We start from the raw sequence: 12,500 nt of genomic DNA, 5'->3' as shown, positions 1-12,500 counted from the left end.
TTGGGTCAACTGTTTCCAACTTCACTTCTTCGGCTTCTCCGTGTGCAGAAATTAATTATCCTTAATGCCGATTTTTCTACGCCCTCTATTGCTCTTTTTTCGAAACTCAAATGGATCCCAATTTGTGACTTGGTTAAGTGGAGCATACTACATCTACTATCTTCTGTTATTCTTAATCCGGGATGCTTCCACTCTTGCTACAGAAGGAGTTTAAACCGAAGGAAACAATGTTTCAAAACGAATTTGTTCGAAATTTGTTTTTAAAAATGTTTATATCAGGACAACTGAATTTTAAAATCACTTATTTTCGCTTTCAAATGTCGCGGGTGACGTATTACGATTGCCCTATTGTTCTAACACAAACAGCTTTTATCTAATAACAATTGGGCAACCGTAACACGTCACACTTGTTCAAGATGGCAGCGCCCGCGAAATTTGAAAACAAAAGCAAGCGATTCTAAAACTCATTTATTTCGGATACAAAGGTTTTCTTTGAAAATTTTTTAGACAGATTTGACTGTAAAGGTTATTTCCTGTGATTTAAAGTTACTTTTTTGTACTTTAAAGCGACGTTTTCATTTCTATTTGGCTCTCGATCGACTGCTATAACGAGTGACATAACGTCTCACAACTTATAAGTCCCTCGTCCCAGGACGAACTCTGGTAAGGGTACTTTTGCCTATTCCGCCTCGGTAGTATTTAATACTCTTGGCACAGCCTTTAAGCAGCGTATCACCTGTCCAATAAGTCCCCCTATTACCTTCTCTTCCGCCTCACTTTCATGGAACAACAAGCTTCGTACTTTATTCCTTGCGAAGCTCATCACTGTTTCACACCTGGAGGAACTCTGTTGTTCCCGACGTCGATTTTTCCTTCACTACTTTTTTGAATAATTGCGACTGCGCGTTTTATACATTTTTATATACATTATTAATATTTACACTCATTTTAATACATATATTTCTTATAAATTATTTCTGTCACTTTTCTTTTCCTATTCATTATCCGCAAGGCATGCGTTTACAAAAGGTCTGTGAAAAATCATAGTTAGTAGAGGGGACTGGTTATGAAACCATTGAGGGAACGAATTCAGAATTCGTGAGCAATCCTGAAAGCTTAAAAGGTAGAGTTACCTACCAGAAAATCGTATCGGCGTAAGAACGTGAGATGCATCGAAATGCGTGAGAGTCACGATCAATGCGTTAGACCTGAGGGCCCGGGGGGGGGGGGGGGACTCCCATATAGAACAGACGGGGATGCTCGTCGGCCCTCTTAGGGGTAAATTCCGACAAGCGACATGGCCTTGAACCGGCGACACGATTGCCACGAACTGGCGACGACCGACAGACTATTACAACGAATTAGCGAAAGCGACACAAATGTCAAGACTGACCGACAGCGAATTTCAGAATTGTGAATGTTCTGCGGACTGCGGAACATTTGCGCGAACACAATTCGTCGTAATTACTTAATAATGATCATTGTTAACAATAATGGCCAATTATGGCTAACAAGGGTCCAACAAAGGCGGACAGAAATACATCTCATTCTACTGCTGTTTTGATTGTTTATTTCATGTGATTGACGTATTCCGTGCCTTTGAGGACTTTTCCGCTTTGCGTATCATGTTCTCCCTGCATGACCCACGTGCGCACTCCATCAGTCTGTCAGAGAGATACTTTTTTCTCTATTGATCGCGTTCATCTCGGTATTCCAAATCGTAAGCGAGTTATGAAATACATCACTATCAGAGTCATAAGCGATTCGTCGGAGTGCCGAACTTGTGCACGGTCAGAGACACGTGACGGGTCTCTTCAACATCAGAGGCCGCGCTATTGTTTAACCCTTTGAAGTTTGCCGCCGAGTTTCATAACCCTAACCCTAACTATGATTTTTCACAGACCTTTTGTAAACGCATGCCTTGCGGATAATGAATGGTCGATAATGAATGGTCCTTCCTCCTGGGTTGTTATAGTTACAGAAAAGCACAGTCTGACAACTAAATCAGAGTTGAACTCGGAAGAAACATTAGACTCTTGCACTACCAGAATTGTAGAACCGCTATTATAGCTCGATTGCTTTGCTAGATTAGGCCTTTATTCACTTGTATAGTTTACTAGATGGAATTTCATTGACTTCAACAACTATTCCAAGTAGTCTGATTAGGTATTAAACATTAAAAAAGGTCTCAAAACCCCGAGCTTAAAAGTACTAACGATAGAGGCCGCATGTTCCGTTGGCGTCGTTCCAGCGAATGGGGATTGTCAGAGGGGCAACGAGCTAAAATTTATTAATGAAATTCCGACAGGCGACACGAGAATGTTCCGAAATTGCGACATAGCTAGCTGTGAAATTCAGACGGAGGACATGGGCACCCCCTCTAACAGGGCCTCTTCTATAAGGTAACCATTTTCATGGGTGAACATGTTATTGTCGGCCGGCACAGACGACACAGGCAGTACTGATAACTCCATAACACAGTCTTTATTCCACTCTCGAGCACAAGGGTCTCGGTTACAACTGCAACAACAACTACGAGCTCCGGGTAGCCTGGATGTAGTTTCCCTCAGAGAGGGCCTGAGTACAAGTGATGGGACAACTTTTCGCGCGAAAGCTCACCTGGTATTATTTTTGTTGGTGTTTCTGTGTTAGAGCGGTTTTCAATTCAGTGTCGAAAGTAATTAGCGAATTGCTTGGGTTTTGTATTTACTTCTCTCAGTGATTGGTTGAAAGTTCTCGCGCCAATTTTCACCCAATCAGAAGTGAAACCAAAACCAATCGTGGCTTGCGCGTGCACATTTTCCCGCGCTTTGCGTCGGCTACGTATAATTACTTGGAGTTTTGATTGGTTTACTGGATTGTCTCCGTGCTCTTTGATTGGCCAAAGTAATTACTTTGGTTTTGGTTTTACGACATTCATTTGAAAACCGCTCTAGACCTTTGTAAGACATTTATTAGATCTTAATCCCTTTCTTTTCCTTTTCATTATTTTGCTACGCAAGGGTTACAAAACGCTTACATCATCACTTCATCATGTAGTTGACAAGACGAATTGAGCTGAGAGAACGCAACATCTAGTTGTGCATAACAATTATGCCTACATCACAGGCAGCCTAAATTCACATAGGAAATACCCAGTTACACGAAACTTGAGGTCAACTTCTAGGTTTATGCGGGAAATAAGACATTCTAAAAAGCAAATCGATTTTGTGATCCTCTCTAAACCTTAGCTTTTTCACAAATATTAATAAATGTTACGATTACTGGCCCAAATCGATTTAAGGTCGCTCAAACCAGTTTCAACACTTTTAAGAGACCTTGTTATTAAAAGCATTGACACTACAACACTTTATCACATAACAGCAATGTTATGGTACCATGTGAAACATCAATTAGTGCTGAACAAGACTTAAGTTGATCATGTCTGAAAACGAACTCGGTGACCCCAATTTTTTATTACACAAACGTGATCAGCAGACCAAGATAAAACTGTCTGCAGAGTTTAAAAGAATTACGTGGAGCCGATTCAGAGCTATTTTAAATTTTCAATTTTTTTAGGTGGCTCTCTGAATCCACTCCACAGAATTTTTTTAAACTTTGCAGAAAGTTCCATTCTGGCATGCTGATTATATTGAATTCGTTTTTAAGATATGAGCAGCTAAAGCCAAAATATGAGGTGTTTTTGCAGGGCTTTCCTGTTGCCACGGTAACGAACTACGTCACAAAAAGGACCGAATCTTTTTCAGCAATAATTGGTGTTTGACATGGTACCATCACATTGTTGTTAAGTGATCAAGTGTTGTGTCAATCCTTCTAATAAGAACGTTTCTTTTAATTGTTGAAACTGGTTTGAGCATCCTGAAAGAGACAGCCACAAGAAAAGAACAAAAATAAGTCATGAAATGATAATTGAAAAGGTTAAACTATCGGAGTCAGTTGAGAAACTTAAGCGCCCGAAAACATTCAGACGCATGCTTGATCGGTGTTCGGCCCCGACCCCGATGAGGGAGATCGTCACGACCCCCTGTTAGGGTAGGTTACAGGGTAGACCCTACCCGGATATTTGTTACGTTATTAGTATAGGGGGCCATAAAATGTTTCTCCTTTCTCCCCCAGTCTCCCCGCCCCCAGTTTCTGTTCTTGATCCAGCCAGCACGGATTGAAATGCTGATATTTAAAGCATCCCAGCGAAAGAGCATGATAATTAATAACTTGCCACTCAGCTGACTTTCCACTGCAGAACAGATATTTTGCCAACCTCGTTCCCATGGCTTTTCCCTATCTTTGGGGCGGGGCGGGGCGGGGCGGGAAACCTTTTTCCCGCCCGTCCTACTCTCGGCTGTCAAAAGCCATGGCAACGGGGTTAATATTTTGCGGAACACCTTCGTTGGGTGCCCCTAAACTGAGCTATCAAGTACATTAGGAGCTGGTCAAGTTCAAGATAAAACCCGTCAGAGAAGAACGAAATCATTTCTTAAAAATATGTTGTTTCATATACTCGAACTGCGAAAGAGAATAAAATGAAGGTTGGAAGGATTATCGCAGTGGCAAGCAAGCCTGAATAACACCGTTCGCGCCTGGACTTTTTATTTCGCTCACCTCGTACTGGATAAACTTGAACTCGTCAAGTGGTTTATATTTCAGACCACAACCCACTTAATTTACTTCTCGAGGAAACATTAACAGAATTTCTTCGTTTAATAATTTTAAAAAACATTTACGAAATTTCATCAACGATTAGAGGTCCAGCCCACAAGGACGAGAAACCATTTTTATGTTGTGCTCTGCTGCCGCAAAAATGCGAAATCTTTGTACAACACCTAAAAAGCATAATCGTGATAACAGTTGGTAGAAACCGAACGGAAAACATTTTCCTTGATTCCTCGCATTCCTTAGGAGAACCAAGTTTCCGTAATTTAAGTATGGCAGTTACGAAAACTAAGCCCACACACCTAAAGAGAAAAAGAAAGAAAGAAAAAATGCGATTACAGGATTTCCTCTTTATTGAATTAAGGTCTTGCAAATGAAGAGGACACAGTTAACTTGGAAAGGACTCAGACCCGAACAAAAGACGAGCTGCTCCTCCTCTTGTCGCTTGTCTTCGGGGCTCTTCGTTCGTACGAGAATGATTCCTATGCAAGATAGGTGCTTTAAGACAATGACTTATATATAGTGATGTTTGATGGTTTATTGTGTTGGCACCGTTAAAAATAACCATAAAAAAGGAAGAAACACTAACCAAGTAAAGATGGCTAAATGCCGCTATCCGTCGTTTTGTATTTCAGTTTCATGCAAGCAATAATAACGACGCTTGGGCGCGGAGCGTTTCGTAAACAAGGATTAATATTTTGTGGTGGAATACTTTAATAGAAGACAAAGGTCCCTTGTAAGATGATGTCTCCACTGGACAGTTAAGCCAAGTGACTTAAAAGCGCCTTTAGAAGACCAAAGATTCTCCGTTCGCCAATTGCACTTTCTGTTGTCATCTTTCAAAGCTGCAACGCTGTCTTGACGCCGTTGTTTTCGCACTCCTGGTCCAAGACGAGATGCCAGTTTTACTCCAAGGGAAGTCCCATCGCCTTATGGAGGAATGCATATTCTTTTGCTGCCTAAACACAAACACTGCATCATTAATTTTCAGTAAAAGGTTAGTAAAAGAAAAAAACAAAAACCAAATGCTAACTGAGACCAAATTGGGAACCATATAGGAACCAAAATTATTTGTGTGGTGCCTATGTCGGTTTCCTACTTTGATTCAGGATACCTCACAGAGCAGAGTAGAGAGCTTGACAAACCGTTCGAGTCAATGAAATGCTGAGTCCGTGGCCGAGGATACACTGATAGAAAGTGAGCTCTCTAATCAATACGCCAACCCGTTTCATATGTATTTCATCACTAGCTTCTCTCTTCGTTTGTTCCTTTTTTGTCCCGCATCATTCGTTTTAAACGTCATTAATGTATTCGTTTCAATACCTGTTCAAACCGTCGCTGAGTGTTTTCTGACCCAAAGTGTCCGGCATAGTAGTCAACATTACACACAACAAGCGGCTTTTCAGACTCCTCCAGGGCTGATAACTGGTCGCGAAGACGAGCCACCCATTTCAGAGGCAGCCAGTACGGTACACGGTCATCATTCATTGACGCACCAACCATAACAGAAGGGTATGGCTGTAGACGCAAATACAGAAAATTCCATTCGTAACTTTTTTCGTATTTTGCTCGCTACCTAACCAGTTCTAAGCCAAAAAGGCAGGAATGAGCTCTCGTTCCAATTCTCTCTAAGTATAGGGCGCCTTAAACGATACTTGTTACACCCGCATACAAGGTTGCCGTGCTTATAAGAGAAGAAACAATAACTCCGAGTACTTACATATCAAAATATAACACAAGTGCATGGGTGTAGCAATTCGCAGCTCTTTTTGTTGCCAAACGTTTTATATGAATACCGCTTTTAAAAGAGATTGCTTTCCGTTTACACAAGCAAAAACATGTAAAGCTAAACACTACAAACCTGGTCTCTGATATTCTGGTACGGACAGTACGACCTGATGTAACGGAAATCACTTTCATTTGACCTAAAAGCAATAGTCCACTTAATACTTGAGTGCTAAGTTACCTGGCCTTTGAGTGACTGAGGTTGATCAGTGTTTTCTTCATGAAATGGGCCATTTCCGAGTTGCTGTTTGTCTCGGTTTCGAAGTGAGTCTTGGAGCTCAACTATTAAAAGGGAAATGAGTTTGATTTGCATAAGAATACGCAATTCATTTACATTTGAATGGTTGTGCACCTGGACTCGCTTTGAAACTGATGCATGCAGCAACTCGGAAATGGGCTATTGATACGGTTGTAATGCTACTATGGCTTCTTTTTGCATAAGAAAAGCGAAGAGGTTTGTATCAAACAAGATCAACTCTAGTCTCGCTTTTATTCAAAGACCTGGTCACTGAGCATGCAACGGTTAAAGTCTCCTCAATACTTCAAGGGAGAGTTGCTCTGGTAATCAATACACTGGGACAACAGAACGCCAAATACAGTTAGATACAGGGCAACATCAGTGCCTTGACCATCAAATACCTTGAAAGACGTTAATTTCAGTGCGGACGCATTGACGAAGCAAGCAATATGCCAGAAGAGGCCGCTTTTTAACTTCAAATTAAACGAGGCAAAATCACTTTCAGGCGTCTCAATGAAGAAAAGACTGAAAAAGCAAAACGAGAGAGCAAATCGTCTCCAAAGCTTCTGAAACATCCCAGTTTTTATTTAATGTTATTATATGACTCTGTCTCACGAGGACTGGGAACTACAAAATTCACGAATTTGATTGGCTAAAATCGATATTGACCGCGGTCTAGATTTTCCCATCTAGACCGGCATCTAGACCGGTAATGTTTTGCGGTGAAAAGATGCAAACTAAAATGCAAAAATATTGAGTATTTTCTTCTAACAATATTTATTTATGGAAGTGCCAAACAGCATGATGACAAAACTGAGAGAGGATGACGGGCAAACTTTGACAGAATTAAGTTCAGCTCATCGCCGTTCGCAAGCAAAATGTCAGTTAGTACAAACTAGTTACATTAAATGAATCAAATTGTTCTTGTTGGCCATATAATAAACATCTTATTAACCGAGCTAGGTCGGTCTGTATGGGAGAATTTTGACCTCGGTCGCTGGTACAGACCTCACTGCGTTCGGTCTGTACTGGCGACCTCGGTCAAGATTCTCCCATACAGACCTCCAGCTCGGTTAAGAAGAACTAAGAAATAAAATCAAGCGATGTTGAGACTGTAAATAGGTACCTATACTCTGTAACTTTTTACGTCGAATTATTGTGTCTTACCCGACTCGATTGGTATTTTTGACGCTTTGAGGGTCACCAATTCTTATAAAAGTCTTTCCCAAGGGAAATAAATGTTGTTGGAGTTGAAGAAGTTGTTGTTGATAACGAAAACAAACCGTGTACTATGCATTTCAATGAAATTTCTAACTGCGATAAATGGAGAGGCGAGCACAAAAAACACTGTTTAATTAATTAAGAAAGACATCGTCAAATGCAACCCTTACTCAGGCTCGCCCCACTCCTCGTATTCCTGAACAGTAAGCGGGAGAGATGGATCTAGCATGGACGTCAAAATGTCTAAAAATGGAACCTGCAGAAAGAACAAAACTGCTAAACAATGACACACATATTCAATGCAGCTGTCAATACGTCGAGTGACACTTGGGCCAATGGTTGCATTTCAAACATCTCCCGGCGATCGCAGCGATCTGGTTACGGTCATTCAAAGACAGAAGAAGGCAGTGTGGCATTCAAACACGAAGTCTTCGAGTTGTGATGATGCCAGTATCACGAAATTTAATCATAAATACAACAGCTTGCTGGGCGACCTGAGATCCTCATCGTTTCAGATTGCAGCCACCATGAAGAAAGTAGCCTCATTATTTTAATGATTTTATGGATCACTTTCCTTTAAAGCCAAACAATTTCACTCCTAGTCAACGGGCAACCTACTCGCTTCAGAATACGTTTTTTTTAACAATCGCACCTCTAAATCTAAAACAGTATGCAACAGCCTCCCGGTACCTTGAGAATAACTGCCTTGAAGAGTCCAGGCGATCTATTACATACTGCACCGACAATCAGTCCTCCAGCGCTTGTGCCACTAGCAGCAGTAAACTGGGGACAAGAATATCCCAGGCGATGGAGAGCTTGTGTACAAGCTTCAAAATCCTGGACAGAACCAAGCGTAAAAGGCATTAATCAATACTGAATTGCAAAGCAATGTGCACGTGTCTTCTTGCCATGCGAACTTATTTTCATCTTCCTTTTTCAGAAACCAATCAGATCTACAAGATACCAACAGGAAGTTTGGCAGTAGACTTATGTAACCCAGAGAAATTTGACTTATTATTTGTTGATCGACTCATTCATGTGCAATCATTATGCTTCCTTCATCGCTATTTTGCTTTTTTTTTTTTGGCGGCAGTTCTACAATTCCAGCGTATCCAGTTATACTTCGTGATTCAAGACATCCAACAAACATACAGATGAGCAAATGATGTCGCAGCTGTGTTCACATCCTCTCCTCTAAACACAGCTATTGACCAATGAGAGTGCGCGTACTATCCTAATTATTTTATAAAAGGGGATTTAACTTGAACTTGCAATTGGCCAGCACCCATCTGACTTGATGGCACAGTTGGTAGTTTTCCCTTTTGGAGCACTACCACACATTTTAACGTTGAAAACCGAATGGAATAATCAAGAGTAAAGACGCTGCAGTTTCTTAAGCATCTCAATGCCCCTTTCTACAGCCCTCGAGGAAAGTAACAAGAAAAAGTCGGTAATAATGTAGTTATCACCCAACGTATTGATTACAAACTTGAAATCCTTTGTGTTTGTTTTGCAGTTTTCCTTGTAAGTACCATTCGCGACCAAGTTCACCGCCACCTCTGGGAAATTAAGAAAACGAGTTCACTTGAAAACCACGTGGACAATAAATAACTCACTCTTCGCAAAACAAACGTGAAGGACTTTGGGACATGAGTTTACGAAACATTTATGCACGGATGAATATACAGTAGAACCCCGGTAATTCGAACTCTGAAGGGAAACGAAAAACTGTTCGAGTTAACGAGGTTTCGAGTTATCGGGGTCGATTAAAATATTCAATTTTCCACGTTAATAAGTAATAGTTTATTGATTTTCACTACTTCGGTATACAATACAGTACAAGTTAAAATTACGATCGGTAAATAACTGTCAAATACGTGATCTCTTCGTTGCACTAATTAAAATCAAATTACTCCAGTCTTTGCTCCAATGTTAGAATTAAACACACGATGAGAAAAGCGAACGGGATATCTCAATGGGCATCCGTGGCGAGTTATAAGAACCAGAAATTCGAGTTATTGGGGTAAATTTTGATCAAGGGAAACGAAATTTAGTTCGAGTTAGCGGGGTTTTGAGTTATCCGAGTTCGAGTTAACCGAGTAAAGATGACTGAAAAGTTGGGTCAAATCCAAGGGAATTGAGAGTCACTTCGAGTTAGCGGGGGAGTTCGAGTTACCGAGGTTCTACTGTATCTAATGGGGAATGTTCTTCTCCAACAAAATGGTTCGGGAGGTTTGCTGGCATCTTCCAAAACTGGTTACCATAAAACGAAAACTACGCCGTCTTTCCATCGAAAACAACTTGATTATCTCGGTTTGTTTAATTTTACTCTAGCCACTATTACTCACACTTTTGAAGAAAAAAGCATCAAAACCGTAAACCGCTACAGCTTAGGTCATAGTACACAACCATGCAAAAAGACTTCTACTCCTAAAGATTTTCAGAAATCTTTACTCGAATGTTTACAGGCAGACGTAATTTCACACACCACAATGAACACTTAAACACACACAGTAAAACGGAATATTACAGTCCAGCATGGATTCCCTTTCACCGTATTCTAAACTATGGCCGATTATGCGATCTTCCTTGCGCATGTGCACATCACCCACGTGACAAAGAAAATCGCAATCTTGTTCCCAGAGTCATCGTTCCCTTGACCAGCGGTCGGGAGAGAGTCTGGTCAAAACCAAAAAAAGGCCATACTTGATTGGCTGTTGAAAAACGGTTTCATTTCCTGTGATTTTCAAATTCTAAACTCAAATTTGTGATTTCTTCTGGATATTTATCTGTGCGAGTTTGAAGATGATTCAGAAATAATTCTTTTTACAACTTACCAGTTCCATTTTGAATTTCCGAATTGTCACTTGCGTGACACCAGATACTGAAATCTGTTTTGATTGAAAAATGTCTCTCGTTGTTTTTTATTCTCCGCAGTTCAAACGTTTCAAGTGTATTGGGAGATAAGTTTATTTTCATGAGTACTGTCTCGTGAGTGAAAAGTAAGCGCTTTCATGGCAAGGTGAACTCCAGGCTCCAGTTGTTCAAAAGGTGGATAACGCTAGCCACCGGATAAATCACTATCCACTGGAAAGCACAATTGGTTTCGCTATGACTTATCGACTGGATAGTGATTTATCCGGCGGATATAGCGCTATCCATCCGTTCCATCGTGTGAACAACTGGGGCCAGACGTTTTTTGTGATTTCTAACCGCCTCCCCTCACGCACATGCAGTTATTCAACCGGAACCATAGTTTCCTGATTCTGGTTTTGGATTATTTCAGAGCCACCCGCGTCCGTTCCGCTGGACAAGGGTAACGGATGCTCTGGGGACGAGATTGAAGAAAACCGCTGTCATGCAAATTTAATGGTATAAAAACCACTGTACTTTTGTGTCATGGACCTTTGTGCCAAGACTTTTCTATGTTTACATGCCCTTCAGGTTTTGATGGGCATGGCGAACCGCCTGAAAGGCAATGTTCGATGCCATTGTCAACGATGTTTTTCTTTTGAGTTTATTCTTGTTTTCTCTTTGCGACCAGCGTGGAGGTTCTATAAGGTTGGCTTACAAACACTGGATCTCCATGCGGAAGGTGCGGGTTAGAACCTCGGCTGGACCAACACTTGGGGTCTTTAAATAACAAAAGAGAGAGCGCTGCCTCTGTAAAGACATTCACAAATGATTTAGACTATCTAGCCTTCAAACACACTTGTGCGGAGCGTTAAGGCCCAACCTTTTGCAGATGTGATGAAAAAAGGAAGTGTTGTCTTGTCACTAATTTGAAGATTATTTGAGTTGGTACGGCAGAGGCTTAAACCTGAAGCCTCCTGCAAGAAAGTGCTCATCAAACTGAGCTATCTCTTGGGTTCTATGCTTTAATCACCTGACATGACAGAAAGCCAAACACCATCCCCGCTTCAAGAGGCTCAGCCTTTCGACTTCAAACGCCATGTTTACGTTTATACCATACGAGCCTGTAAATAATAATGCAAACAATTAATGATTAATAATTAATAATGATCATTTTAATTATGAATTATAATTGAATTATAATTATATTAATTATAAATTCGCGTTTTTTTATTTACTTCGTGACTATTGACCATTTTCACATTCCCCATAATACACTTTGTTTGCCCCCCAAATTTTGCATAAACCATTGAAGTCGAACACTCTTGGGAATATGCAGTGTCCCAAGAGCATTTGAAGACAATGGTTTATGCAAAATTTGGGGGGCAAACAAAGTGTATTATGGGGAATATGAAAATGGTCAATTTCAACCTTTTTAATATGACAAGGGTGTGGTTGTTCCTCAAAAATGACACTCGTCTCAACGGGACTTAATTTAGGGGGGAAAAAATTAAAATTTATCCTCAAGTGGTGACGTTCTTCATGAAACCTCAAATATGGCTATTTCAAGTTGTTGTTTTGCTGACGACGGCAAAGAAATGGACAAAAGTGAAAAACGCACGTGCAGGGCGTGCAAAGCTATTGTTTTTGCCTACTAAATATGCAAAATTGTGACGCAAATTGATGCAAAATTGCCGCCGTTGTCGCTGCTTAAGCTCCCCAATAAGATTCGGGCGGATACCCTCGAAAGGGA

The 12,500-nt window shown here is 40.8% G+C and overlaps 2 protein-coding genes across 3 annotated transcripts in view; both read right to left on the bottom strand.

Moving 5' to 3' along the window:
* The window catches only part of LOC137979622 (uncharacterized), a 264,679-nt gene that overhangs the window by 153,010 nt on the left and 99,169 nt on the right, over positions 1-12,500 (bottom strand). The window lies entirely within an intron of this gene.
* The window catches only part of LOC137979625 (dipeptidyl aminopeptidase BI-like), a 33,944-nt gene continuing 23,906 nt past the window's right edge, over positions 2,463-12,500 (bottom strand). Inside the window, exons 16-22 of one of the 2 annotated variants that reach the window (XM_068826936.1) lie at positions 11,781-11,871; positions 9,384-9,453; positions 8,585-8,731; positions 8,065-8,150; positions 7,075-7,198; positions 5,974-6,168; positions 2,463-5,609 (exon numbers count right to left, since the gene is read on the bottom strand). In XM_068826936.1, coding sequence (XP_068683037.1) covers positions 5,556-5,609; positions 5,974-6,168; positions 7,075-7,198; positions 8,065-8,150; positions 8,585-8,731; positions 9,384-9,453; positions 11,781-11,871 — 767 coding nt within the window. In that variant the 3' untranslated portion in view covers positions 2,463-5,555. Of the gene's footprint in view, positions 5,610-5,973; positions 6,169-6,511; positions 6,576-7,074; positions 7,199-8,064; positions 8,151-8,584; positions 8,732-9,383; positions 9,454-11,780; positions 11,872-12,500 lie in introns of both variants that reach the window. The other variant, XM_068826937.1, reaches the window with a different exon arrangement.

The sequence above is a fragment of the Montipora foliosa genome, chromosome 12, assembly GCF_036669935.1.
Source record: "Montipora foliosa isolate CH-2021 chromosome 12, ASM3666993v2, whole genome shotgun sequence".
NCBI lineage: Eukaryota > Metazoa > Cnidaria > Anthozoa > Scleractinia > Acroporidae > Montipora > Montipora foliosa.
Note: the sequence above shows the minus strand (reverse complement) of the source record. Positions and strands in the feature narration are given on the sequence as shown.